We start from the raw sequence: 27,001 nt of genomic DNA, 5'->3' as shown, positions 1-27,001 counted from the left end.
AAAGATCTACCCAAGAACCAGAGCAGACCACAGAAAATGTCACAGCCTGGATTCATAGGGTTGTCAGCTAGCTGATCCACTCCAGGTTTTGTCCCATTGCATGTGTGTGGATTATAGTTCTGATTTTGCTGGAGCCACATATCCGTCCATGCAATGGGAGTAACATTAGGGCTGGAATGACCTGTTATGCACACAACGGAGCACTGAGCAGTTAGCAGCCCTAAATATCATCTTAGAACCAATGCTGACCTTTCCTGTGGGTCCTCTGCACTGCTTTGTTCAGGAGACAGGCTCTATTATTAGAATACCTTCTTTAGAAATAAAGATCTTCTAACAAGACCCTCAGGGATTTGCAGCAATGTAAGTAACTCCATATAGCGACAGCACCTCTCTGTTGCATCCTGCTGCAGAGCAAAGCCCCCGTTCCGGACGTTTATGCTAAGGAAAACCAAACTTCCAGCCACAGTCCATGGGGCCGTGACAGAGAGAACCGTGTTTTACACATATCCAGGACTAAAGCACACCCTGCCTCTGCTCCTGCTGCCTGTCCAGGTGATGACAACAAGATGAGATAGTTTTTCACTGCAGGGTTGGGTTTCGCAATTGGACTCCTGAGCCCTCTCTGGTGCTGAGGTGCGGGGGGGGGGGGGGGGGGGGCGCGGGGGGACTCCTGGGTGCTGTTGACTCTCAGTTCAGCATAATCGGCAGCCGTGAGTCTTTTGCATGTGTTGTTTGTTTGTTTATTTTCCTCTCTCTGTTTTAGTAGAAAAGGGATGGAGCAAAGGTGAGTTTAGCCGGGTAGTTGGTGGGGTTTCAGTCAACCTGGATTGGAAGGTCTTTTATGACAATCAAATCAAAACGTCTAATTTACTTTAAAGAAAACAAAACAACAAATGGATCCGGACAATTCACTTCCATAGACTAGTATTTTTTTTTTTAATCTATTTTCAATATTTGGGGTCTCATTATTGTTTTTAAGTTAGATTTTTTTTTCAACACTTATTTGACCTCTAAAAACGAAAATGTGTCCGAAGCCACGTGAGGCAAAACTTTAAACGGACTTTTGCAAAAAAGGATTTCCATGGTTTTTGCAAACGTGTGTGACGGGTTAAGTCAATTATTTTCTCTTTTCGAAGAGATTCTCAATGATATCTGTTTATATGACCCCCCATCGCTGTGTCCTTCTGTAACCTACCATGTAATGAGAAAACGGTCGCAGGCAAAATCTGGAAACAGCTCATCAAATCCGACCAGGTGGTTTCTCAAACTGGACAGTTTTGCGACTTCATTCTGCTATGATGAACGGACTGTGGACAATGTGTTGTGAAGGAGAGTTCGTTTCTCATCTAGACCCTCTGTATTAAGGACACGATTGGTTTTATGTCCTAGCAATGTCCCTGCACTCAAATCTGTACCATCCAGGCAACACTTTCAACTGAGGTAATCAAGTCAACGTTTCTGTTGCAGATTGACTTGTTTATTAAGGACAATGTAGGGGGAAATTTGATTTAGCTAACTGAAGATGGCTGGATAGCTCTGATTTTGGGGAGCTTTGTGCAGCAGGAAGTGTACCAGAAAAACGTAGAGCCCCTTTTACTAAACTGCGTTAGGCTCTATGCGTGCCCCAATGCACGCCAAAATGAACTTACCGCCCGACTCCCGCGTGCCTCTTGCGGTAATTTCATTTTTGGCGCGCGTCTGGAAAATATTTTTTTTTATTTTTGGATGCGTGTAGTGGACGCGCGCCGAGTGGCATCGGATGCGCGTAGTGGACACACGCCGAGTGGCATCGGATGCGCATAGTGGACACGCGCCGAGTGGCATCGGATGCGCGTAGGTCCTTACCGCGCAGATTCCTTACCGCTAGGTCTATGGCTGGCGGTAAGGTCAGACACCCAAAATGGATATGCGGCAATTTTGATTTTGCCGCATGTCTGTTTTCAGGGGGGGGGGGGGGAGAAATATTTCAGCGCGCGCCCAAAACATACGCCTACACTATCGCAAGCCACTTTTTACTGTGGCTTAGTAAAAGGACCCCTTATTCTTTACTCTCTTTCTGCTAGAAATGTGTACTTTTGAAATATTTCTTTGAAGGCAGGTCCTATGACAGCTTTCCATGGGCATATATATATAAGCCCCGCCCCCAAACTTTCTGGGGTTCCTTAGTTTTTATCTAATGGTAACAGACAGTGATGCAGGGGCATAGCCAGACCGCAAGGTGGAAGGGGGCCAGAGCCCGAAGTTGGGGGCACATTTTGAGTGCCACCCCCCACCGCCTTGCCTCCTCGCCCCCCCCCACTGCCTCACCCCGCCTTGCCCCCTCACAAACAAATACCTTTATTGGCAGGGGTCCCCAACCCCCGCCAGTTGAAGCCTTCTTCAGCGCAGTCTCCGGCACAGCCGCATTCGCTGCCTGCCCCCTGCTCTTCTTTCTTCTTGCTCCTCCTGTGCACGCTGATGCTGAGAGGTCTCTGGCGCAGCCGCATTCGCTGCCTGCCCCCTGCTCTTCTTTCTTCTTGCTCCTCCTGTGCATGCTGATGCTGAGCGGTCTCCGACGCAGCCACATTCGCTGCCTGCCCCCTGCTCTTCTTTCTTCTTGCTCCTCCTGTGCACGCTGACGCTGAGAGGTCTCTGGCGCAGCTGCATTCGCTGCCTGCCCCTGCTCTTCTTTCTTCTTGCTCCTCCTGTGCACGCTGACGCTGAGAGGTCTCCGGCGCAGCCGCATTCGCTGCCTGCCCCCTGCTCTTCTTTCTTCTTGCTCCTCCTGTTCACGCTGACGCTGAGCGGTCTCCGGCACAGCCGCATTCGCTGCCTGCCCCCTGCTCTTCTTTCTTCTTGCTCCTCCTGTGCACGCTGACGCTGAGAGGTCTCTGGCGCAGCCGCATTCGCTGCCTGCCCCTGCTCTTCTTTCTTCTTGCTCCTCCTGTGCACGCTGACGCTGAGAGGTCTCCGGCGCAGCCGCATTCGCTGCCTGCCCCCTGCTCTTCTTTCTTCTTGCTCCTCCTGTGTACGCTGACGCTGAGCGGTCTCCGGCACAGCCGCATTCGCTGCCTGCCCCCTGCTCTTCTTTCTTCTTGCTCCTCCTGTGCATGCTGACGCTGAGAGGTCTCCGGCGCAGCCGCATTCGCTGCCTGCCCCTGCTGTTCTTTCTTCTTGCTCCTCCTGTGCACGCTGACAGTCAGCATCAGCATGCACAGGAGGAGCAAGAAGAAAGAAGAGCAGGGGGCAGGCAGCGAATGCGGATGCGCCAGAGACCGCTGAGCGTGCACAAGAGGAGCAAGAAGAAGAGCAGGGGGCAGGCAGCGAACGCAGCTGCGCCGGAGACCGTGCTGAAGAAGGCTTCGGCTAGTGGGAATTCCCGCCAGCCAAACCAGGGGCCCGGATGAAATTTGCAGGGGCCCAGGCCCCCGTGGCCCCCTGTAGTTACACCCCTGCAGTGAAGAGTGCTGATTTCTCATGTAAATGGGATCACTGGTCCCCATTATGATCCTCCTTCCTTACCTCACTAACCACTGCCCTCCTACTTGTTAGCCTCAAGAATTCAGTAGGATTAAAAAACAACAACCTTGTAGGCAGCACTGGATTTCAGCTACCACCAACCCCAGGCAAGGTTGATGCAATTGCCATTTACAGCACTCCCCTCCCCCCTCCTCCCCAACCAAACATTTTCCTCCCTAAATACCTTAGGTCTTTATCTGCCGTCATTTACTATGTTACTAACGTTACTCTTTGGGGTTCTACGTGGAATGTTGCTACTAATTGGGATTCCAGAACCTTGTAACTCTTTAGGGTTCTAGAATTTTCAGAACTTTTAGTACAAGAACAGTGCTGGGCAGACTTCTACGGTCTGTGCCCTGGGAAAGGCAAGGACAAATCAAACTCTGGTATAAAGTATCACATACCATGTAAAATGAGTTTATCTTGTTGGGCAGACTAGATGGACCGTTCAGGTCTTTATCTACCATCATTTACTATGTTACTACGTTACTCTTTGAGGTTCTACATGGAATGTTGCTACTAATTGGGATTCCGGAATCTTGTAACTCTTTAGGATTCCAGAATCTTCAGAACGTTTAGTACAAGAAGAGTGCTGGGCAGACTTCTATGGTCTGTGCCCTGATCGTGACTGAATAGATAGGGATGGGCTGGAGTGTAAATTTTAAGGGGCTTCGATGTTAGCTTCAGAACTTAGTACAAGAACAGTACTGGGCAGACGTCTACGGTCTGTGCCCTGATAAAGGCAAGGACAAATCAAACTCGAGTATACATATAAAGTATCGCATACCATGTAAAATGAGTTTATCTTGTTGGGCAGACTGGATGGACCGTTCATGTCTTTATCTACCATCATTTACTATGTTACTCTTTGGGGTTCTACATGGAATGTTGCTACTAATTGGGATTCCGGACTCTTGTAACTCTTTAGGATTCCAGAATCTTCAGAACGTTTAGTACAAGAAGAGTGCTGGGCAGACTTCTACGGTCTGCGCCCTGAGAATGGCAAGGACAAATCAAACTCAGGTATACATATAAAGTATCACATACCATGTAAAATAAGTTTATTGTGTTGGGCAGACTGGATGGACCGCTCAGGTCTTTATCTGCCATCATTTGCTATGTTACTATGAAGAATGCCCATTGGCTCAGAGGCCGGACTACATTCTGCCATGTGCTACTGGAGTTCAATTTTTTGAGCAGGATTCTGCTCCTTGGTTAGGACAGAATCAGTGCCCCAAATCCCTGGGATGGAGGGAAGCCTTCACCATCACCTTACAGTGAAATCTTGCTGCCAGATTCAGAGACCAAGATTCCACACTCTGAAGGGAGCAGATTGCATGAACCCTGGACAGGGAACACTGCTCTGATGGCCAGCTTAAAAAGTTAGAGAATGGATATCAGACAGAGATGAAATGTCCCAGGTAAATTGTAAATAGAGACTTATAGCACTGGTTTCCAGTCCCAGCCCCCATTATAATGAACTGGAAAATAAAAAGGAGAAGGGGGCTTTTTACGCACTGTGGTAAAAAGGGCCCTGGCGCACGGGAAAAACTGCCCCCACTGCCACCGCAGGTCTCTCTTTCCTGCGGCTTAGTAAAAGTGCTTGAAAATGAGCTTCGTAGCATCAGTCAGACTACAAAAATGATAAAAGGGATGGAACAACTATCCTATGAGGAGAGGTTAAGACGGGTAGGACTGTTTAGCCTGGAGAAAAGGCGGCTGAGGGGTGATATGATAGAGGCTTACAAAATAATGAGTGGGGTAGAGCGGACGGATGCGAAGCGTTTGTTTACGCTTTCTAACAATAATAGAACCAGGGGACACAAGATGAAATTAGAATGTGGTAGGTTTAAAACAAATCGGAGAAAGTGTTTCTTTACTCAGCGCGTGGTTAGACTCTTTAACTCATTGCCGGAGAAGGTAGTGACGGCAGCTGGCCTTGCTGAGTTTAAAGGGGGTCTGGACAGATTCCTGAAGGAAAAGTCCATTGATCGTTATTACATTTGGGGTTTTTGCCGGGTTCTTGGGGCCTGGATTGGCCGCTGTCAGAGACGGAGTGCTGGGCTTGATGGACCTTTGGTCTTTTCCCAGCGGTGGCGGTGCTTATGTACAAGGGAGGAACTTTTCTTAAAAGCAGGTGAAGAAATAGCTCATAGACTAGTAGTCTGAAGACCATCGAAACTGGGGTTCAGATCCCACTGGTATGCCTCATGGTCTTAGACAAGTCACTTAGGGCCCCTTTTACCAAGCTGCGGCAAACGGCGCATGTTTTTGACATGCCGAGGCCCCCTTTTACCGCAGTGGGTAAAAGGTAGTCCTTTCTTTTTTCAAAGAAATGGCCATGTGGCAAGTGAAGCACTTGCCGCCCAGCCATTTCGGCGGGGAAGCTCGCGCTAACCCATCAGTAACTGGGCTGCCTGATTACCGCCGGGTACACACTGGCGCTGCAAAAATTAATATATTTTTGTAGCACCGGATATGACGGCGTGCTGGGAGTGGGAAACAGTAGCCTGGCGGTAGTTCATTTTTAGCACGCGGTAAGCCTTAGGGCCTCTTCTACTAAACTGCACTAGCGATTCTCACATGGTAAATGAAAGGAAACCCATTCAATTCCTCTGGGTCTCCTTTCATTACCATATCGGGAATTGCTAATGCAGTTTAGTAAAAGAGGCCTCTTAATTCTCTGTTGACCCAGGTCCAAATTTAGATTGTAAGCCTTCTCAGGACAGGGAGGTACCTTCCTTTTGAATATAAAGAAAACCCACCTTGATCTAATATTAAAAGAGCTGCCAACTCTGTGGGTGCTGAGCACCCCCAATATGAAGCCAGCTACTTTGTTGCATGCATGGAGTGGTGATTTGTATTGTGTTCAGCTTCCGAATCGTTTTGAAAGGGTTCTGAGCAAAATCCAGACAGAGCTACAGAAAGACACTAAGGGGTCCTTTTACTAAGGTGCACTGAAAAATGGCTTGCGCCAATTCATTTTTTAGCGCGCCTGTAAAAAAGGCCTTTTTTTGCCGAAAATTGCTGCACGTCCATTTTGGGTCTGAGACCTTACTGCCAGCCATTGACCTAGCGGTAAAGAATCTGGGCGGTAATGACCTACATGCGCCAAACGCCATTTGGCGCACGTCCATTACGTGCGACCAAAAATAAAAAATAGTTTCCAGACGTGCATATTGGGCACGCGCCAAAAATGAAATTGCCACAAGAGCCGCGCGGTAGTCGGGTGGTAACTCCATTTTGGTGCGCGTTGGGCGCGCATAGATGCTTACGCAGCATAGTTAAAGGGCCCCTAATACCATTATTTGTTTCTTCCCCCAAGAATTGAGTTATTAGTCTGTGGAGAGGCAGGTCAAAGAGTAAACATATTGTCGGATAAAGCTTGTTAAAATGGCTTATTGTGGAAAATTACTGGTTTCTAAGTTTTGTCATGTTTAAAATGAAGCATTTGCCAGAAAGCACTGATGCAATCCAGCTTGGCACCATTGGTACCGGGGCATCACAGAATGATAATGTTTCTAATTCTTCTCATTGTCCGCATCCTGCTTCAGCTGTTAGCTGGAACAGCATTGAGCTGGGAAAATCACCAGAGAGGCACATGCAGCAATGGGCTTCAGTGGCAGCTGAATGCTCAGATGCTAAGAATATCACAGCAGGTGTCACCATCAAAGAGAAAGCGTGACACCTCATTGTCCTACAGGAAGGCCACCTCAGAAAGGGGTAATCTGTGCCAAGGTTCTGGGGTGGTGGTGGGGTGTGTGTCTCTACAGGAAGGCATTGCAGAAAGGGTTAATCTGTGTCAGGGTTGTGGGGTGGGAGGAGCCATTGCAGAAAGGGTTATACAGGAAGCCATTACAGAAAGGGTTAATCTGTGTCAAGGTTCTGGGGTGGGGGTGTGTGTCTCTACAGGAAGGCATTGCAGAAAGGGTTAATCTGTGTCAACATTCTGGGGTGGGAAGAGCCATTGCAGAAAGGGTTAATCTGTGTCAAAGTTCTGGGGTGGTGATGGGGTGTCTCTACAGGAAGCCATTGCAGAAAGGGTTAATCTGTGTCAAGGTTCTGGGGTGGTGGTGGTGGGGTGTCTCTACAGGAAGCCATTGCAGAAAGGGTTAATTTATGTCAAGGTTCTGGGGTAGGAGGAGCCATTGCAGAAAGGGTTAATCTGTGTCAAGGTTCTGGGGTAGGAGGAGCCATTGCACAAAGGGTTAATCTGTGTCAAGGTTCTGGGGTGGTGGTGGTGGGGGTGTCTCTACAGGAAGCCATTGCAGAAAGGGTTAATCTGTGTCAAGGTTCTGGGGTGGGGGGTGTGTGTCTCTACAGGAAGCCATTGCAGAAAGGGTTAATCTGTGTCAAGGTTCTGGGGTGGTGGTGGTGGGGTGTCTCTACAGGAAGCCATTGCAGAAAGGGTTAATCTGTGTCAAGGTTCTGGGGTGGGGGGTGTGTGTCTCTACAGGAAGCCATTGCAGAAAGGGTTAATCTGTGTCAAGGTTCTGGGGTGGTGGGGTGTCTCTACAGGAAGCCATTGCAGAAAGGGTTAATCTGTGTCAAGGTTCTGGAGTGGGAGGAGCCATTGCAGAAAGGGTTAATCTGTGTCAAGGTTCTGGGGTGGGGGGTGTGTGTCTCTACAGGAAGCCATTGCAGAAAGGGTTAATCTGTGTCAAGGTTCTGGGGTGGGAGGAGCCATTGCAGAAAGGGTTAATCTGTGTCAAGGTTCTGGGGTGGGGGGTGTGTGTCTCTACAGGAAGCCATTGCAGAAAGGGTTAATCTGTGTCAAGGTTCTGGGGTGGTGGTGGTGGGGTGTCTCTACAGGAAGCCATTGCGGAAAGGGTTAATCTGTGTCAAGGTTCTGGGGTGGTAGGGTGTCTCTACAGGAAGCCATTGCAGAAAGGGTTAATCTGTGTCAAGGTTCTGGGGTGGTGGTGGTGGGGGTGTCTCTACAGGAAGCCATTGCAGAAATGGTTAATCTGTGTCAAGGTTCTGGGGTGGGGGGTGTGTGTCTCTACAGGAAGCCATTGCAGAAAGGGTTAATCTGTGTCAAGGTTCTGGGGTGGGGGGGGGGTGTCTCTACAGGAAGCCATTGCAGAAAGGGTTAATCTGTGTCAAGGTTCTGTGGTGGTGGTGGTGGGGTGTCTCTACAGGAAGCCATTGCGGAAAGGGTTAATCTGTGTCAAGGTTCTGGGGTGGGGGTGTGTGTGTCTCTACAGGAAGCCATTGCAGAAAGAGTTAATCTGTGTCAAGGTTCTGGGGTGGGAGGAGCCATTGCAGAAAGGGTTAATCTGTGTCAAGGTTCTGGGGTGGGAGGAGCCATTGCAGAAAGGGTTAATCTGTGTCAAGGTTCTGGGGTGGTGGTGGTGGTGGTGGTGGGGGGGTGTCTCTACAGGAAGCCATTGCAGAAAGGGTTAATCTGTGTCAAGGTTCTGTGGTGGTGGTGGTGGGGTGTCTCTACAGGAAGCCATTGCGGAAAGGGTTAATCTGTGTCAAGGTTCTGGGGTGGGGGGTGTGTGTCTCTACAGGAAGCCATTGCAGAAAGGGTTAATCTGTGTCAAGGTTCTGGGGTGGGGGGGGGGTGTCTCTACAGGAAGCCATTGCAGAAAGGGTTAATCTGTGTCAAGGTTCTGTGGTGGTGGTGGTGGGGTGTCTCTACAGGAAGCCATTGCGGAAAGGGTTAATCTGTGTCAAGGTTCTGGGGTGGGGGGTGTGTGTCTCTACAGGAAGCCATTGCAGAAAGGGTTAATCTGTGTCAAGGTTCTGGGGTGGGGGGGGGGTGTCTCTACAGGAAGCCATTGCAGAAAGGGTTAATCTGTGTCAAGGTTCTGTGGTGGTGGTGGTGGGGTTTCTCTACAGGAAGCCATTGCGGAAAGGGTTAATCTGTGTCAAGGTTCTGGGGTGGGGGGTGTGTGTCTCTACAGGAAGCCATTGCAGAAAGAGTTAATCTGTGTCAAGGTTCTGGGGTGGGAGGAGCCATTGCAGAAAGGGTTAATCTGTGTCAAGGTTCTGGGGTGGGAGGAGCCATTGCAGAAAGGGTTAATCTGTGTCAAGGTTCTGGGGTGGTGGTGGTGGGGGGGGGGGGTTGTCTCTACAGGAAGCCATTGCAGAAAGGGTTAATCTGTGTCAAGGTTCTGTGGTGGTGGTGGTGGGGTGTCTCTACAGGAAGCCATTGCGGAAAGGGTTAATCTGTGTCAAGGTTCTGGGGTGGGGGGTGTGTGTCTCTACAGGAAGCCATTGCAGAAAGGGTTAATCTGTGTCAAGGTTCTGGGTGGGGGGGGGGTGTCTCTACAGGAAGCCATTGCAGAAAGGGTTAATCTGTGTCAAGGTTCTGGGGTGGGGGGTGTGTGTCTCTACAGGAAGCCATTGCAGAAAGGGTTAATCTGTGTCAAGGTTCTGGGGTGGGAGGAGCCATTGCAGAAAGGGTTAATCTGTGTCAAGGTTCTGGGGTGGTGGTGGTGGTGGGGGGTGTGTGTCTCTACAGGAAGCCATTGCAGAAAGGGTTAATCTGTGTCAAGGTTCTGGGGTGGGAGGAGCCATTGCAGAAAGGGTTAATCTGTGTCAAGGTTCTGGGGTGGTGGTGGTGGTGGTGGGGGGTGTGTGTCTCTACAGGAAGCCATTGCAGAAAGGGTTAATCTGTGTCAAGGTTCTGGGGTGGGAGGAGCCATTGCAGAAAGGGTTAATCTGTGTCAAGGTTCTGGGGTGGTGGTGGTGGTGGTGGGGGGGGGGGTGTCTCTACAGGAAGCCATTGCAGACAGGGTTAACCTGTATTGGGATTACGCATCATTTATACGCTTATTGCTATTCTGTAAAGGACGTGGATCCTTTATAGAAAAGTGCTCAGCGCTTACATTTTTCATCGACAATTTTTTTGGCGCCATTTATAGAATCTAGTCCTATCTGTGTGTGTATGTATATAAGTATATATATAATTTGTTGCATCCTTGCGCTCTCCGTCCTCCTTTTGTCTCTTAATTACAGTTAGTGTCGGGCCATTCAGACAGATTTTCTGAGTGATGCTATACATATAAACTTTGGAAATATAGAGTTAAGCTGGTTCTACATTTATCAGCAGCCAGTGGTTGTTAAAAATGAATATCAGCCCGACTGTTGATAGGCTATAAATGATTTTAAATAAATACATAAAAGGCATCACCCCTTCCTATTCAGGAGATTAAGGAGGTTGTAAATCTCTGGCTTTGCCACTGCTGATTTTTGAAGTTGTGCCAATGTAATGGGAGTTCTCCCCCCACCCTCACCCCACACGGGAGTCCTTTAGCCTATCATGGGGAAGGTAAAATGAAGACCTCTGTAGCATTTGCCACTGTAAGGGACACCTGCCAGTTCTTTTATCATTTCCCAGATAATTCAAACATGCTTCTTTCAGGTTCGCCTCACCCTGGTTATTCTACACCATTTAACATTCTCTCAGATCAAGATAAACAAGATACAGCAGAGCAGAAATGAAAGGGGACGAAGAGAATCCAGTGCATCTGGAATCAGATTATATATATTCTGAAGGGATAATTTCCCAAAATAAAGGTTTATAAGTCAAGTTTTTAATTGGCAAACGGCGACTCTAAATGATTGCTCTCCGTTGGCACTTTATGTAATGTTCAGAATACTCTTGACGCTATGACTTCTCTTCTCCAGCTAATAAGGAAATTCTGTCTGAACTGGGAAATCAATGCCTCATTATCTTTTCATCCATGATCTCCTCCCTGTAAATTCCGGTTTGACCTAGTTAAGCAGTTCTTGATTAATTTCCACGCTCCAGTGCCCGAGCAATATCGTTTATCTTAAAACATGAAGCCTCTTGTGCTCACGGCTCTGCCTTTGTTTAGTAAACAAATATGAACTAATCAGATATAATTACAATTTATTTATTTTGGCCTAGGCAGTCTCTTGTTTGGACTCAGCTTCTGCTAGGGCTACATGGCTATGAGTCTTCATAATTATCTGGAGATTTTCCTCCCTTGTTTTAAACTCGGCCCCCCCCCCCCCCCCCCCCCCCCCCCCCCCCCACACACACACACACACTTCTCACTCCTGTCCAGCTGCTGATGTGCTGAATGGGCTCTCAGGAGCTCTGTTTTACATACACCTTGCTTTCATATAATAATTTAACAAGGAGAGATAACTTGCCCCACCACCACCACCATCACTGTCCCCAGCAGCTCATTCTCAGACTGAGAAGATTAGATCCATGATTCCTTCTGAAACCTGTCACGCCAGTACATAGGTATTGCCACTCTGGGACAGACCAAAGGTCCATCAAGCCCAGCATTATGTTTCCAACAGTGGCCAATCCAGGTCTCAAATTCCTGGTAAGATCCCAAAAAAGCTCAATACATTTATGGCCTATGGAATTCTCCTTTAGGAATTTGTCCAAACCTTTTTTTAAACCCTGCTAAGCTAACCGCCTTTACCACATTCTCTGGCAACGAATTCCAGTGCCTTTCAGTTACGCAGCAGCCCTTGCCATTGCACGAAGACTGAGATAGTGGCCTTTCCCTGCTCAGCCAACTGATGAACTAGGTTTGAAAATTGGACCCATATCTTCCTTCATGGCATTGTAGAGTGCTGATGCTGGGTCCATCAGGGCGGCTCCAGCATTACCATTTTTTTGTTAATTAGAATGGCCTGACTTCAAACCTGCCCTGTTTTGGAAAAAGCGACAACAAATTTTTAATTTCCCCATACGACTAGTGCAATGCTTGATATATATATATATATATATATATATATATATATATATATATATATATATATATATATATAAACTAAGTCTGACAGATTTATGGCCTGACTGGACCTTCCACTAGGAATGTTAATTAATGCAACTGAATTAATCTCCATAAATGAGCTGTGTGGCTGCAAATGTTTTGACAAGTTTGCAAGTTGTAAGCAAGACTTGAAGGAGGTATGACATGGGCATATTCCAGATTAGAACAGGAAACAGTGAATCAGCTCAGAAAATATCCCTGTCAGCATTTACCCTGCTTCAAGTCACAAATAAAGCCCTGGCTAACGGCTTATGTGGACCCAGGGAATTGTGCTCATTTCCCTGGTGTTCAAAACCTTGCATAAGGTTTGTGTTTCGGAGGACATCTTATCCGTGTATGCAGTGCTGCTCCTAGTAATGTTGCTCTGTTTTTAGCATGTTTATTTATAAAGTGACTTTTCCCTGTTGTGTTTGGCATCATATATGCACATGTGCCAAACCTTTTATAGCATCATCGACATGGGTGCACCTATGTTTAGGCATGAACATTTACGGCATGTAGCTTCCCTTACAAGGGCTGTGTTGTCGTTTAAAAATGACAGAACAGCACCTGCAACATTCAGGGTCGATATGCAAAGTGATTTAAATGATTAGAATTGGCTCCTGGCCATTTAAATCACTGAAAAATGCCCTTCTGGCGCCCAAGCAGAGGCAGAATCAGCACTTAACCAGCTAAGATAAATAAGGCTGTGGTACGCTGTCGCTACAGGACAAACGCCTTCTCTAAGACTGGCTTGCTAGTAGGAAGTTTATCTTTCCACAGCCAAGTCTGGTTTGCTATTTTTCAGAAGATTTTTTGTCTTCCAGAAATTATCTGAGCAACAACATACAGGGACTCCTGATGCAGTCCTGAGCGGCTGAAACACGACTCGTGTCGAGTCAACATTTTAAGAATTAAACTTATGCTGTGAACTTTGTAGAGTCCAGTAGAAGTTTTTTGCCATCATCTTTTCTGTCTCCTTCGCTGTGACTTTTTCCTTTGGCTTGACCAGTGCGGAGGATTGTTCTCTTCTGTTTTTGTCACACCCATTTCCCTGTCCATAGCCATGCCACTTTTTGGATTTGCACGTTAGAATTTTGGCATGTGTTACAGAATACGCTTAGTGAGTTATGCGAGTAAATTCTAATTATTGCCAATTAGTGCTCACAATTGCTTGTTAAGCACTGCTATCAACGCTGATTGGCTTGTTAGGCCAATTAAGTTACGTGCATTTTTATAGAATACGCTTGGATTTTGATACGGAATACTGGGTACGCTATACAGAATCCGGAGGAGAGCAGCCACCGCTCTATGGATAAATCACCTCTCCCTGAACTACGAGCAGCACAATACACATTGGATTAAATTTAGTCAATGATGCTCAAAAAATGGCAGCAAAAAAAAATCAACGCACAGTGCTATTATGTAAACGTCACTTTGAGTTACGCACCATTTATAGAAAAGCACGTAGAGCTGATTTCCACACCAAACTTTGGGTGTGAGGATTTGAACTAATGAAACCTGGTGTAAATCATGGTACATAATTTATGATTTATACTCAATCTGTCAAAAGGGTCTGGCTATGGTTCAGTCGTGTCAAAATAACATGTCAACAAATAATGGACCGGCGGTTCATCATGAAAAATCTATCTATTTATCTATGGAAGGAGAAATGGGGGGAAAAGTCTCGTATATCACTGGGTCAACACTCCAATGTTCACTTAGAGAAGATTTGAAAACCCCTTTGGTGATTAATGTAATCATTGACAAAAAAAAACCCTCCATCCAAATGATAGGTGGCATTCAAAAGTAATTCATATCTAAATAATACTTAATTGGTTATTCAATACAAAACCAATATATGTTGTGCTGAGTGACTGGCGGTAGACTTAAAAAATAGTGCAGGGTGGCACTTATCTTTAGCTCACTAGGTCCCAGCGGACATCCTTTTTGCCATTGCTTTGTCAAGGGATTGGAGCTTAAAACAGTGACCTCACGCCTGCTGTATGCTGCTATTGCTGCCAAACGACAAGCTATGCCCCTGAGTACACCACTGTGATCTGCAAGTTAGTGAACGGCGGTATAGGAAATCTTAAGAAATAAATGTACACCACTTGGTGGATGCATGGAATGGCCTCCCGGTGGAGGTGGTGGAGACGAGGACTGTGTCAGAATTTAAGAAAGCGTGGGACAGGCACGTGGGATCCCTTAGGAAAAGGGATGACCAGACTGGATGGGTCATTTGGTCCTTTTCTGCTGTCATTGTTTCTCATGAATATGTTCACTGCCCCTAGGTGAGAACGGGGCTCCCAATGATAGAGACATTCCGGTACTCAGATATGCCTGCACAAGATTACAAACATGGCACCAGCTGACCGACCGTCTTGTGCGTGTAGCGTTAATGAATGAAGGCTTCCCTCGGGAGAGGGAGGCATTAGGAATGCTTCAATGAGCTCTCATCTCACATGCACCTATTAAGTATTAATGGCAAAGGACTGCTTATAAAGGGTGAATCACAACCCACAGTGACCTCGATACCATGCCTGTTTCAGCAGCAAAGCTCATGTCTGAATCTAACCTTCCTCCAAGACGCCAACAATCCTTCAAGAGATGGGAGACATGCTCTTAAATAGTCAATAAATGGACCATCTTCATTCTTCTTGGTCTCCTACAATACAGGTCCTTTAAATTTCTGTTTTGGGTTATATATATACTTCTACTTCTCCTGTGTCGTTAGCTGCAGGCGGTTGACTGTTGTATATGTATCTCAGTCTGTAACTGATCTGTCTATTCTAAATAGTACATGACGGCTATCTGTGATAGGTTTATTCTCACTGAGATTTCCAGCTAATGTGTTACTGCAGTGCTTCCCAAACTCGGTCCTACAGGCACCCCAGCCAGTCAGGTTTTCCGGATAGCCACAATGAATATTCATGAGAGAGATTTGCATGCATTGCCTCCACTGCATGCAAATCTATCTCATGAATATTCATTATGGGTATTCTGAAAACCTGACTGGCTGGGGTGCCTCCAGGACCAGGTTTGGGAACCACTGTGTTACTTGAAGATATGATACAGGAAAACAGAAATGTTTTGGGGTGAAGACATCAAAAATTCAGACAAGATCTGGGAATATGGGCTGAAACAGGCGAAGCTAAGCACAGAGAGAAGAGGTGTGCCATTGGGGCCAGTCTTCATATCAAAGATGGCATCTGATGGCAATGAGATGGCGATGTTGATTTCAGAAGCCTCTCTCCTCATTAGTTACTACTGAGAATAACCCTTGTCTGTGAAGTGCAGTCATTCCCGTATTCTCTTTAGACCTTGGGTGAGTGGCATTTGGTTATGATGAAGCTAGCATAGGCATTAGAGTGTCTTTGTGGAGGTGTTGTCCGCTATCACAATAGCTCAGGTCTCTAGTCTTTGTGATATCACAACTGAATGGCTGGAGAGTGTTTGATGTATGATTGCTTTTATAGTTCATAGCGTCATGGGGTGGCCGAGAAGGGGGTAGAGAGGGCCGGATGCAAGACTGCTCTAGCGCAGGGGTTCTCAATCCAGTCCTTGGGAGTCCCCAACCAGTCAGGTTTTCAGGATACCCACAATGAATATGCATGAAATAAGTTTACATACAATGGTATCCACTCCTACCTTAATATTTAACCATCTCTCTGACCTCATGTGCAACTTTCTTTAAATTAGTCATCTTACTCTCTTACCTATCTATATGTTACATCTTTGCTTTACCCTTCACTATCAATTATAATGTTCTATTATGTATTGTGTTGACATTGTAAGTCGTATACTATGCCATACTTTGTATTGTTATTTGAATATTTTTACAGCTGTAATTGCCTATTGCTCATGTTTGATCTGTTCTTACTGTACACCGCCTTGAGTGAACTCCTTCAAAAAGGCGGGAAAGAAATCCTAATAAATGAATAAAATGGGTGTATGCATATTCATTGTGGGTATCCTGAAAACCTGACTGGTTGGGTACGTCCCAAGGTCTTGGTTGAGAACCCCTGCTCTCGTGCAATGCTTTGCAGAAGTGGCTTTCCCCCATTGCAAAAGCTGGAAATCTTTTCATTATTAGAATCACCAGTCACTTTTACATGGGAGCAATGCTTGGAGAAATCCATCTAGGGTATTCCAGTGAATCAGACTGCTTGGAGTCAAATGGAACATTTTACGACCTTGTAACACAATTTTCCATTCCTCTTTCTGTAGGATGCATGGCAAAGGGCTGGATTCCTCAACCCTCGTTCCTTTTGAAAGCCCAGTCAGCCAGTGAGGATGGACAGGTATGTAGAATATTAGTAGAAGCAGGGATACATTTTTACGGTGCCATTTTTTCCAAAGCACTATACCGTATTTAATAGCAGAAGCTCTAGCTTCTATTTTCTAGCAGCAAAAGAAAAAAAAAAACACACGATAAGGTCTTCAAGCGTGGAACAATCGAGAGAACTTTATTTGTAAAGACCCAACACGGGCTGTGTTTCGGCATGAACAATGCCTGCTTCAGGGTTCTAGTGGTTAGGGTGGTGGACTTTGGTCCTGGGGAACTGAGGAACTGAGTTCGATTCCCACTTCAGGCACAGGCAGCTCCTTGTGACTCTGGGCAAGTCACTTAACCCTCCATTGCCCCATGTAAGCCGCATTGAGCCTGCCATGAGTGGGAAAGCGCAGGGTACAAATGTAACAAAAATAAAATAGATACTATTGGAGATTCTACATGGAATGTTGCTACTATTGGAGATTCTACATGGAATGTTGCAGGACATCAGACTCACAGAAGCAGAAGCCTGCGCGGCCACATTGGTGATCTGCAAGGGCCGACTTCTACATGGAATGTTGCTAGTGGAATAGCAACATTCCATGTAGAATCTCAAATAGTAGCAACAATGGAGGAGTGGCCTAGTGGTTAGGGTGGTGGACTTTGGTCCTGAGGAACTGAGTTCGATTCCCACTTCAGGCACAGGCAGCTCCTTGTGACTCTGGGCAAGTCACTTAACCCTCCATTGCCCCATGTAAGCCGCATTGAGCCTGCCATGAGTGGGAAAGCGCGGGGTACAAGTGTAATAAAAATATACAAAATTTTATCTAAATATGTAAAAAAGTAAAAGAATTTCAAAAGAAATAAGATGCAGATTCATGTGCTGGTATTCTTACATATAAAATTGAAATATATGTGCCATATTCTACCTCGTAGTACCATCCATTATCCTTTCCTAAAATGCTTTTGATCTCATGCATTACACCAATGGTCTCTAATTGTTCTCAAACCTCACACTATTGGCTTTCATCTCACCTAGAATGTAAACTGCACTGAACCCTGGAAAGGGGATATTAGTGGCATACAAGTATTGATTTGATTTGATATTAATGTGCTTAATAACATGCCCACTGATATACATAAAATGCAAATATACCTGCTTGAATGCACTATATATGTATTTTTGGTAGGAGTGGATAAACATGTCCCGCTGCAGTATGTGCAGCCCGAGTCAATCCTTGTGTGTGTGAGTGAGACTAGCAAGTTAGTTATTTCTTCTGTTAAAGGCTTGGTTGAAGAGCCATGCTTTCACCTGCTTCCTGAAGTACAGGTAGTCTTTTGTTAAGCGGAGCCTTTCAGGCAATGCATGCCAGAGTGTGGGGGCTACTCCGGAGAAGGCTCGCTTGCGGGTATCACATCGTATAATGTCTTTTGGAGAGGGTGTAGTTAGTGAAAGTCCTCGGGAGGACCTTAGTGTCCTTGGCGGTGTGTGGAGGATCATCCTATTCTTCACATACTCGGGGCCATTTCCTTTCAGGGCCTTGAAGATCAGACATAGTTTTAAATTTAGCCCTGTATTGTACTGGTAGCCAATAAAGTTTTTGCAAAAATGGTGTGATGTGGTCACGTCGCTTGCAACCTTCTATGAGTCTTGCTGCAGCTTTCTGAATCAACTGAAGCTGGTGTGGGTCCTTTGTAGTCAGACTGTTGTATAGTGCATTGCAGTAATCCAGTCTTGATGTTACCATGGCATGTACAACTGGGATAAGATTAACCTTCTCGATGTAAGGAGAGAGGCAGCGTAGCTGTCGCAAATAGAAGAAGCAGCTCTTGAATCTAACTGTATTCCAAGGTTCCTGACTTGTGATTTGAGAGATGATGATGATGATGGCAGAAAAAGACCTGCATGGTCCATCCAGTCTGCCCAACAAGATAAACTCATATGTGTATACCTTACCTTGATTTGTACCTGCCTTTTTCAGGGCACAGACCGTACAAGTCTGCCCAGCAGTATTTCCCACATCCCAACCACCAGTCCCGCCGCCCATCAATTCGAGTCTTAGTTTTGTTGTGTTGAGGGATCGAGGCATTTAAGTTGGGTCATCAGGGTATGCCTTTTTGAATAAGTTTTTATTTATTTATTACATTTGTACCCCGCACTTTCCCACACATAGCAGGTTCAATGCGGCTTACATAGTAAATAGAAAAGAGTAACTGGCTAGAGAGGGAGTTCATACTTCCCAAAAGAGATTTTGATGTCAGGTATGTATCCACTTGTGTTAGGGATACAGAGAAGCTCTGTTTTACTTGGGTTCAGGCAAATTTTGTTGTGTTTAGCCCATTCTTGAATTGATGTTAGACAAGTAATCAGTTTATTCAAGGCTGTAGGTAAGTCAGGTTCAATGGGTATGAGTAGCTGCACGTCATCCGCATAGATGTAGAACTGAGTGTCCATTGACCGAATCAGCTCAGCTAGTGGCTTGAGGTAGATATTGAAAGGAATAGGTGACAGTATCGATCCTTGTGGTACCCCACAGGTCAGTGTCCATGGTGACGATGAGTTGCTGCCAAACATTATGGATTGTTGCCTGTCTGATAGATAGCATCTGAACCAGGCAAGTACTGTTCAGTTGTGCTAGCAAGATATCATGATCCACAGTGTCAAAAGCTGCTGAGAAATCTAGCAGTACTAACATCGAGGCAAATCCCTTGCCTCGGTTTCTGTGAAGATCATCTAGTAGGGATACGAGGACCGTTTCTGTTCCAAAACCGGGTCTGAATCCAGATTGATATGGATCTAGCCAGTTACTCTTTTCTAGCCATTCATTAATTTGAACACAGACTGTTTGTTCTATGAGTTTCCCAAGAAACGGGATGTTGGATACTGGCCTGTAACTTTCAAGTTTGTCCTGGTCAAGGTTGTTTTTCTTCAGCAGAGGGTGAACCACTGCCCTTTTTAATGCTGATGGTAGTTGCCCATTAGAAAGAGAGGTGTTCACAATTTTCACGGTGCCTTCTATAAGGCCCATACTTGCCTGCTGCACTATCTTTGATGGGCAGGGATCGAGGGAGCAGGTAGTTGGTCGAAGGTCTCTTAGGATTTTGTCAAGGCTCTCCTCTGTCATTAGGTTAAAAGTGTTCCATCTGTCTCTGTTAGGAGGGGGCGAGTTTGTGCACCCCTGGTTGACTGGTTGGGCACTGGGTGGGATTGCCTGTAAATCCTGGTGGAGACTTTTAATTTTGTTGGCAAAGTATGCAGCAAAATCATTGCAGTTCAGTTTAAACTGGGCAGGCTGGTTTTGTTGTGGGGGTTGCAGTAGGCTGTTTACTATACTGAACAGCCGCTTGGTTGAATTGGCAGCCTGTGCAATGCATTGAGAGAGATACTGTTTTTTGGTTGGGCTTGGCGGTACTTTGCCATGTGCTTCCTGCAGTTTAGCCTGTCTTCATCCAGGTGAGATTTGCGCCATCTCCTTTTCAGTTTTCGTCCTTTGCGTTTAAGGATCCGAAGTTCTGGAGAAAACCAAGGTGAGCGTTTGTGAGTGGGGCATAAGACCTTTTTTAGTGGTGCTGTTTTCTCTAAGGTCTTGGCTAGGTGTGTATTCCAGATGTCAACTTGTTCTGACACTGTTGTCTTTTCATCCACATGTGGATAGTCCAAGGCCTCTAGGAAATTCTCCGCGGTCAGCTTTTTTTTTGTCTCTGATCTTCTTCCATACTCTGGGAGGTGCCATTTGTTTCAGGTGGTCACTTAGGAAGAATTTAATTAGAAAATGGTCTGACCATGATAGGGGTCTTATTTCAATACTGTTATCCCAGAATTCTGGGATATCCACCCCTTTGTAGAATACCAGGTCTAGTATGTGACCCTTTTCGTGGGTTGGAGAATTGATCACCTGTGTAAATCCTAGTGCTGTCATCGTGTCCAGAAAGGCAGCTGTGGTGGTATCTGGGGTTTTGATGTGTAGATTGAAGTCCCCCATGATCACCAGCCTAGGGTAGTTCAGGGTCACTTGAGTAGTCAGGTCTAGGAGTTCTTGCACAGATAATGTGTTGTTACGAGGTGCTCTGCATACCATGAGCAGCCAGATTGGCTTCTCCTCTTCAAGTTGGATTAAAAGAGATTCTGATCTATGTAGCTGGGGGATGGATATTCTGCGCAGTTTGATTGTGTCCCGAATCAAGACTGCTACCCCTCCACCCTGTCTTCCTTGTCTTGGTTGATGTTGGATATTGAAACCTGTTGGGCATAGTTCAGCCAGTGGTAAACCCCCACTTTCATCTAGCCAGGTTTCACTTATTCCTAGGATGTCAAGATGCTGTTCATTTATGGCATCATGGATCACCGAGGATTTCTTTGCAGCTGATCTGGCATTCACCAGTCCTATGGTTCCCAAGGGTGGTCTGGCGGTGCTGTGGTGTGGTGTGACAATATGGTGATCTTTTAAGTACTGTTATGTAGGTGTTTGACCTCTTGCACTTTTGCCTTCTCTTTGGTTTGTGAGGGTTATGGTTTCCTCTCCCACACACCACCTGGATGCTTGCATGACACATTTTTGTGTCAGAAGCTAGTTAGGCAACATTTCACTGGGTGGCGCTGCAATCCACTCTTTGGAGTACACCCTGTAGATCAGCAGTCTTCCTAGTTGGCAATGCAGGGTTGAGACTTTAATAGCTGAAAGAACAGACCTTTTAAAGTTGTAAATTCCTTACAGCAGTGGTGTGCTGGAGCGGGCTCTCATGGGCTCGCGAGAGCCATTTGTTAAGTTTTTAAGAATTTTGGGAGCCGGTTGTTAAAGTAGGCCTCCCCATGGATACTTTAACAACTGACTCCCAAAATGTGGGCTTGGGCCCCCTCCTGACTTCTCTTTTACTTTGATGGCAGTGATGCTGGCCCCACCAGCCAAGTAAATAGACTGCTGCTGCTCCCTGCTCCTTGTTTCTGACTCTGAGCATCAGGCTGGGACTTTTCATGCAAGCACAAGAAGGTTCCATCATGCTGCTCAGAGCCAGAAACAAGCAGCAGAGAATGGTGGCAGTCCATTTATTGGCTGGTGGGGCTCGGCAAAGGTATGCCTAGCATGCCCACACAAGGGAGGGGAGAGAGAGGCATGTATTCCCCCCCCCCAAAAAAAAAAAAATTTCAGGGCCGGCTATGCCCGGAGAGAGAGCCCGTTGTTAAAAACTTACCAGCACACCTCTGCCTTACAGATATGAGAAAATGTAATCCATAATCTTTTCTGTCTTTCTATTTTCCTGCAGGTCACTATGTGATGAGAAAACAACATCTGACTGACTTCAGCCTCTCTGGTGGCTCTGATACTGGCATGTCCAGCTGGAAGGAGATGGAGGTTTCACACCTCACTTTCGAGAATTCGGCCGGAAAAGGAGAGGATCTAACCTACTCCAATGATCCCATTGCCGGCAACCAGTCAGGAAAAGGACTCCCCACTTGTGTCACCCTCCTTTCAAACTGGAAATGTCTCATCAACGAGAACTCAAACAACGAGACAGCTTTATCCAGCATCTCCAAGGAATGCCAAGAAACATTGGGTATTGCACCAGCGAGGATGGATGAAGGAGATCAGAGAGTGATCATCAACATTGCAGGACTTAGATTTGAGACACAGCTGAGGACTCTCAATGAGTTCCCAGAGACTTTGCTAGGAGATCCACTGAAACGAATGGCATACTTTGATTCCATGAGAAATGAATATTTCTTTGACAGGAACAGACCAAGTTTTGATGGGATTTTGTACTACTATCAGTCTGGTGGGAAGATCAGGCGGCCAGCAAATGTACCCATTGATGTTTTCGCAGATGAAATAAAGTTCTATGAACTAGGTAATGAGGCTATGGACCAGTTTAGGGAAGATGAAGGCTTCATCAAGGAGGCAGAGATACCATTGCCCTCAAATGAGTATTATAAACAGTTTTGGCTGCTCTTTGAGTACCCTGAAAGCTCTAATGCTGCACGAGGCATGGCACTCGTCTCAGTCTTGGTAATTATCATCTCTATTCTTATTTTCTGTATTGAGACTTTGCCAGAATTCCGAGAAGAGAAGGATTTCCAACTGCCCAAGGATGGAAACAACTTTACAGAAAAAGTGAAAGTCCCGAACACCTTCACGGATCCATTCTTTGTGATAGAGACTGCATGCATCATTTGGTTTTGTTTTGAACTGGCTGTTAGGTTCACTGTCTGCCCCAGTAAGTCTAAGTTCTTCCAGAACCTTCTGAACATAATCGATATTGTGTCTATCATTCCATATTTTGTCACACTCATCACTGAACTCATCCAGGAGACAGAGCCCAGTGGGCAGCAAAACATGTCCCTGGCCATCCTGAGGATCATTCGACTGGTGAGGGTTTTCCGAATTTTCAAGTTGTCCAGACACTCCAAGGGACTGCAGATTTTGGGACAAACCCTGAAGGCCAGCATGAGAGAATTAGGCTTGTTAATTTTCTTCCTGTTTATTGGGGTTATCCTGTTCTCCAGTGCTGTGTACTTTGCAGAAGCGGATGAGCCGAAGTCCCAGTTTACCAGTATTCCAGATGGATTCTGGTGGGCGGTCGTAACTATGACCACTGTTGGCTATGGAGACATGTGCCCCATGACTGTGGGGGGTAAGATTGTGGGCACTCTCTGTGCTATTGCAGGGGTTTTAACTATCGCCCTTCCAGTCCCAGTCATAGTATCCAACTTCAACTATTTCTACCACAGAGAGACAGAGAATGAGGAAAGACAATCTTTATCAGTAGAACCAGAAAACACCCAGCTTGCCAGCTCGGTGAAAATAGGAAGTGAGGCTTCTCTGAACAAGAATGAAGAAATCTATATCCATGAAAAAGCCAAAAATGGCAAGTCATGAAAACTCCTGAAGCCTGCAGGTGTCAAGACTCTATTATTACAGTAACTGATCCATTCAGTTTTTCAGAAAATTCTGACTGGGCGTCAAAGGGATTAAAATAACTTTTCTGTAGCATGGCCCAAGGGCTTCATAAACACAGGGACACTTGTGATCAATCCTTTCGTTTGCCCTGTGTGTCTCTGATGATGGCTAATACAGAACTATTCTCTTGACAAGGGAAACTAGGCTGAGTCCTACAAGAGTTATTAACTGACCCCAGGACATTTGGCAGCTAAGCCTGTCCTGGTTTTCATTCAACTAGACGGGAGGGACTGTTTTGAAACTCCAAAGGCTGCTCACCAATTCTCTCTAACTTGTGAGCAAACTTTCAAAAAGAAACTCCCTGCAGTACTTCCCTTTGAAAATTTGGGGCCAGCAAGAACCACAACTACAAAATTACCCGTTGACATTGTAGAGATTTTTTTAGATAAAGTCAAAGATTGAAAATACCCATAGTCTTGTTGTACCCCCCCCCCCCCCCCTATCTTCAGCTCTATCTCTTTCCCCCATCATACCTTTAGCCGCTGAGTGCAAGGCAGTTTTCTGTCCAGGTAAATCCATTTCAGAATGGTTCTCCTAACTTTGTGAACAATCTCTGTAATAAAAGCAGGGATGCTAGAGCCTGTCCAGGTGATGCGGAGTCATTTAAGAAGCCTCTGTCTCACATCTTGCAGGCTCAGTCTGATGGCTGTAGAGACAGCTGAGAAATAGATGTCAGGGCCCAGTGGTGAGTTTCTGGCAGGTTCAGCCCAGGCCACCAACTTGGAACTTTTATGATCTTTTGTTGGCTTTCTTCCAATTGCAGCTGGAGTGGCTGAGGGATGCTGCCACTGGCCCTCATTTGGTACCTGCCAGTGTTTCGTGACAAAAGAAGGGATCACCTTCCCGCACTGGTAGTTAGTGAAATATTAAACTGGAAAAGCAAAGGAAAATGTTGTGGTGGGGAGGGTTTCTCCAAAGGAATATGCCCGCTCTGTAGACTTCTTTCTCTATCAGGAAGCCTCATTCCTATTCCCCCCACCCAAACAGTCTCAGACCAAGTGGGCAAAAGGCAGCACTGCATGGGTTTGAGTCTGAAACACTTTCTTGTGCAGGCAGCCAGAGCCCTTGTCTCCTCGTTAGTGGACGTGCAACAGAGGGTCAGGAAGCTTATGCTTATGGGAAGCTATGAGGCAGGCTTCGGCCTACACTGCCTGTTTACACACGTTGCTGTGGTACAACTCTGAGCAGTAACACAAGCAGAAGGGGGCTGGGAATCTGCCACAGATTAAAACTAGTTAGGCTGCAGTGCAGTTGTCTAAGGCTTTAACAAAATTTGTAACAACATTTCCTGGCTGCAGAAATGAATGCAAGTTACTGAGCAGTGAATACTGCCCACTCCAACCAGTTGCCATAAGGGTCCTCCCAGAGAGGATTTTATATCTGGGATCTCTCTGGGTCTGGTCCAGAGACTTGAGGATTTCAGTCAAATTGCAGGAGCTCAGGAACATTTCTAGGTGCCGGATCTTTCCCTCCTGCTCCTTGTGGGCTACCTGGGAGGAGTTGAAAGAAAACAGAAGATGAGAGGCTGGATTAAGGACCAGAGGAATCCTGCTCTGTTTTGTGTATTCCACCTTCCTGTTCCTTGCATGACAGGAGGGGGGAGCCACAGGAGAGGAGGGGCTGGATTAGGAAGCAGATGGCTCTTCTCTGGATCTGCCTGTTCCAGGCTTCAGCCGCAACCAGGCAGTTTCCTCTTGTTCTTTGAAGCTAACTTAGAGGGGAGGGGCTGAAGCCGGTAGCAGAATAATGCTCTCTGTTGGGTTCACCATGCCTAGATTCCTAGCAAGGGACAGAGCTGTGAGGGTTGGAAGAGTATGCCAAGAGGGAGCATGCCGAGGTCATGGAAGGGGGGAAAGTACTGAGCTCAGGCTTAGGAATTGAGGAGGAAGTACCAATGTCATTTCTGGAGAGGGGGTGGGAGGGAGAAGAGAGAGAGAGAGAGAGAGACAATGGGGGAGGGAGTGAAGGTTGATGTATTACCCCAGCTCCAGCCATCCATACCGAATCTCAGGGTGACCACAACTCAAAATTTCCCAGGTATGAGGGATCTTGAATTACCTAGCCCCTTCCCATAATGGCTTGGTATAGGAGTATAAAGGTATGGGGGGGGGGGGGGGCAGTGTTCCTTCCAAATGCAGAGATGTCAAGGGTGGCTTATCCCAAAGCTATGTCTAAAACGAGCTCTGGCAGATGTACGTTATATTCTAATCAATGAATAGAAAATAAAATTCCTTTTTCTACCCTTGTTGTCTGGTCATTTAATTTTCCTCATCATGTTGGTCTCAGTCTCTGGTTTCTGCTTTCCTCTCCCTTCTCTTAACTCTCTTGCTAGGATGTTTTGGTGCATTTGGAATTTCTTCTCTCTCCATGTCCACTCTCCATCATCCCTCTGTGTTGCTATTACCTTGTCTAGTATTTCCCCTGTGTCCATGCTCCAATCCTCACACCATGTTTATATTCTTGTCCTATCCAGTATCATCCTTTTTGTCCCCATCCCCCCTCATGTGTCATTATATCCACACACACACACACACACCTGTCCAGCATCATCCCTCTGTGTCTCTGTTTCTCCCCATGCCATAGGAACGTAAGAGTAGCTATACTGGGTCAGACCAATGGTCCTTCTAGCCCAGTATCCTGTTTCCAAACAGTGGCCAAACCAGATCACAAGTACCTGGCAGAAACCCAAATCGTGACAACATTCCATGCTACAAATCCCAGGGCACACAGTTGCTTCCCCATGTCTGTCTCAATAGCAGACTATGGACTTCTCCTCCAGGAACTTGTCCAAACCTTTTTTTAAACCCAGATACATTAACTGCTGTTACCACCCCTCTGGCAAAGAGTTCCAGAGCTTAACTATTCGTTGAGTGAAAAAATATTTTCTCTTATTTGTTTTAAAAGTATTTCCATGGAACTTTCTTGAGTGTCCCCTAGTCTTTGTACTTATGGCATGAGTAAAAAATCAATTTACTTCTACACCAGTCAGGATTTTGTAGACCTCAATCTTATCTCCCCTCATCCATCTCTTTTCCAAGCTGAAGAGCCCTAACCTCTAGCCTTTCCTCACATGAGAGGAGTTCCATCCCCTATATCATTTTGGTCACTCTTCTTTGAACCTTTTCTAATTCTAATTCCAGCATCTCTTCCACTCTCCTCCTTTTCCAGGAATTCAGCAAAGGTCCCTCTCTTTCTGGCCCTGACCCCACCCCTCACCTCACACCAGTGGCATAGCTAGGTGGGGCCATGGGGGCCTGGGCCCCCCAAATTTCATCCAGGCCCCTGGTTTCGCTGGTGGGGGACCCCAACCCCCGCCAGCTGAAGCCTTCTTCAGCGCCGGTCTCCGGCACCGCCATGTTTCCTGCCCTTTCTTCCTCTTCACGTCCTGCACGCTCCTCTTTCCTGCCCAGTATGTCTGCAGACTGTCTTTCTCCTGGTGCCAATTCAAAGTGGCGGCCTCGTGAGACTTCCACAGAAGTCTTGCAAGGTCACAAAGTCGAAATATCTTAGCATAGGGTTTC

The 27,001-nt window shown here is 46.3% G+C and overlaps 1 protein-coding gene across 5 annotated transcripts; it reads left to right on the top strand.

Annotated features, from left to right (window-relative positions):
- The first annotated feature begins 221 nt into the window (after positions 1-221).
- On the top strand, positions 222-23,893 carry LOC115482009 (potassium voltage-gated channel subfamily A member 10-like). 5 transcript variants are annotated; one of them, XM_030221540.1, is made up of 3 exons: positions 222-360; positions 16,482-16,555; positions 21,790-23,893. In XM_030221540.1, exon 3 carries the CDS (start codon positions 21,801-21,803, stop codon positions 23,397-23,399), a length of 1,599 nt encoding a protein of 532 aa, XP_030077400.1. In that variant the 5' UTR covers positions 222-360; positions 16,482-16,555; positions 21,790-21,800; the 3' UTR covers positions 23,400-23,893. The 5 variants fall into 5 exon arrangements, with proteins under 5 accessions (XP_030077400.1, XP_030077397.1, XP_030077401.1 ...); XM_030221537.1 differs by lacking the exon at positions 222-360 and adding an exon at positions 472-552; XM_030221541.1 differs by lacking the exon at positions 222-360 and adding an exon at positions 562-633.
- Positions 23,894-27,001: the final 3,108 nt, after the last annotated feature.

Source organism: Microcaecilia unicolor, chromosome 12 (assembly GCF_901765095.1).
Source record: "Microcaecilia unicolor chromosome 12, aMicUni1.1, whole genome shotgun sequence".
Taxonomy (NCBI): Eukaryota; Metazoa; Chordata; class Amphibia; order Gymnophiona; family Siphonopidae; genus Microcaecilia; species Microcaecilia unicolor.
Note: the sequence above shows the minus strand (reverse complement) of the source record. Positions and strands in the feature narration are given on the sequence as shown.

Coding starts and splice junctions, on each gene's coding strand:
- LOC115482009 (XM_030221540.1), top strand. CDS start 21,801: ATGAGAAAACAACATCTGACTGACTTCAGCCTCTCTGGTGGCTCTGAT.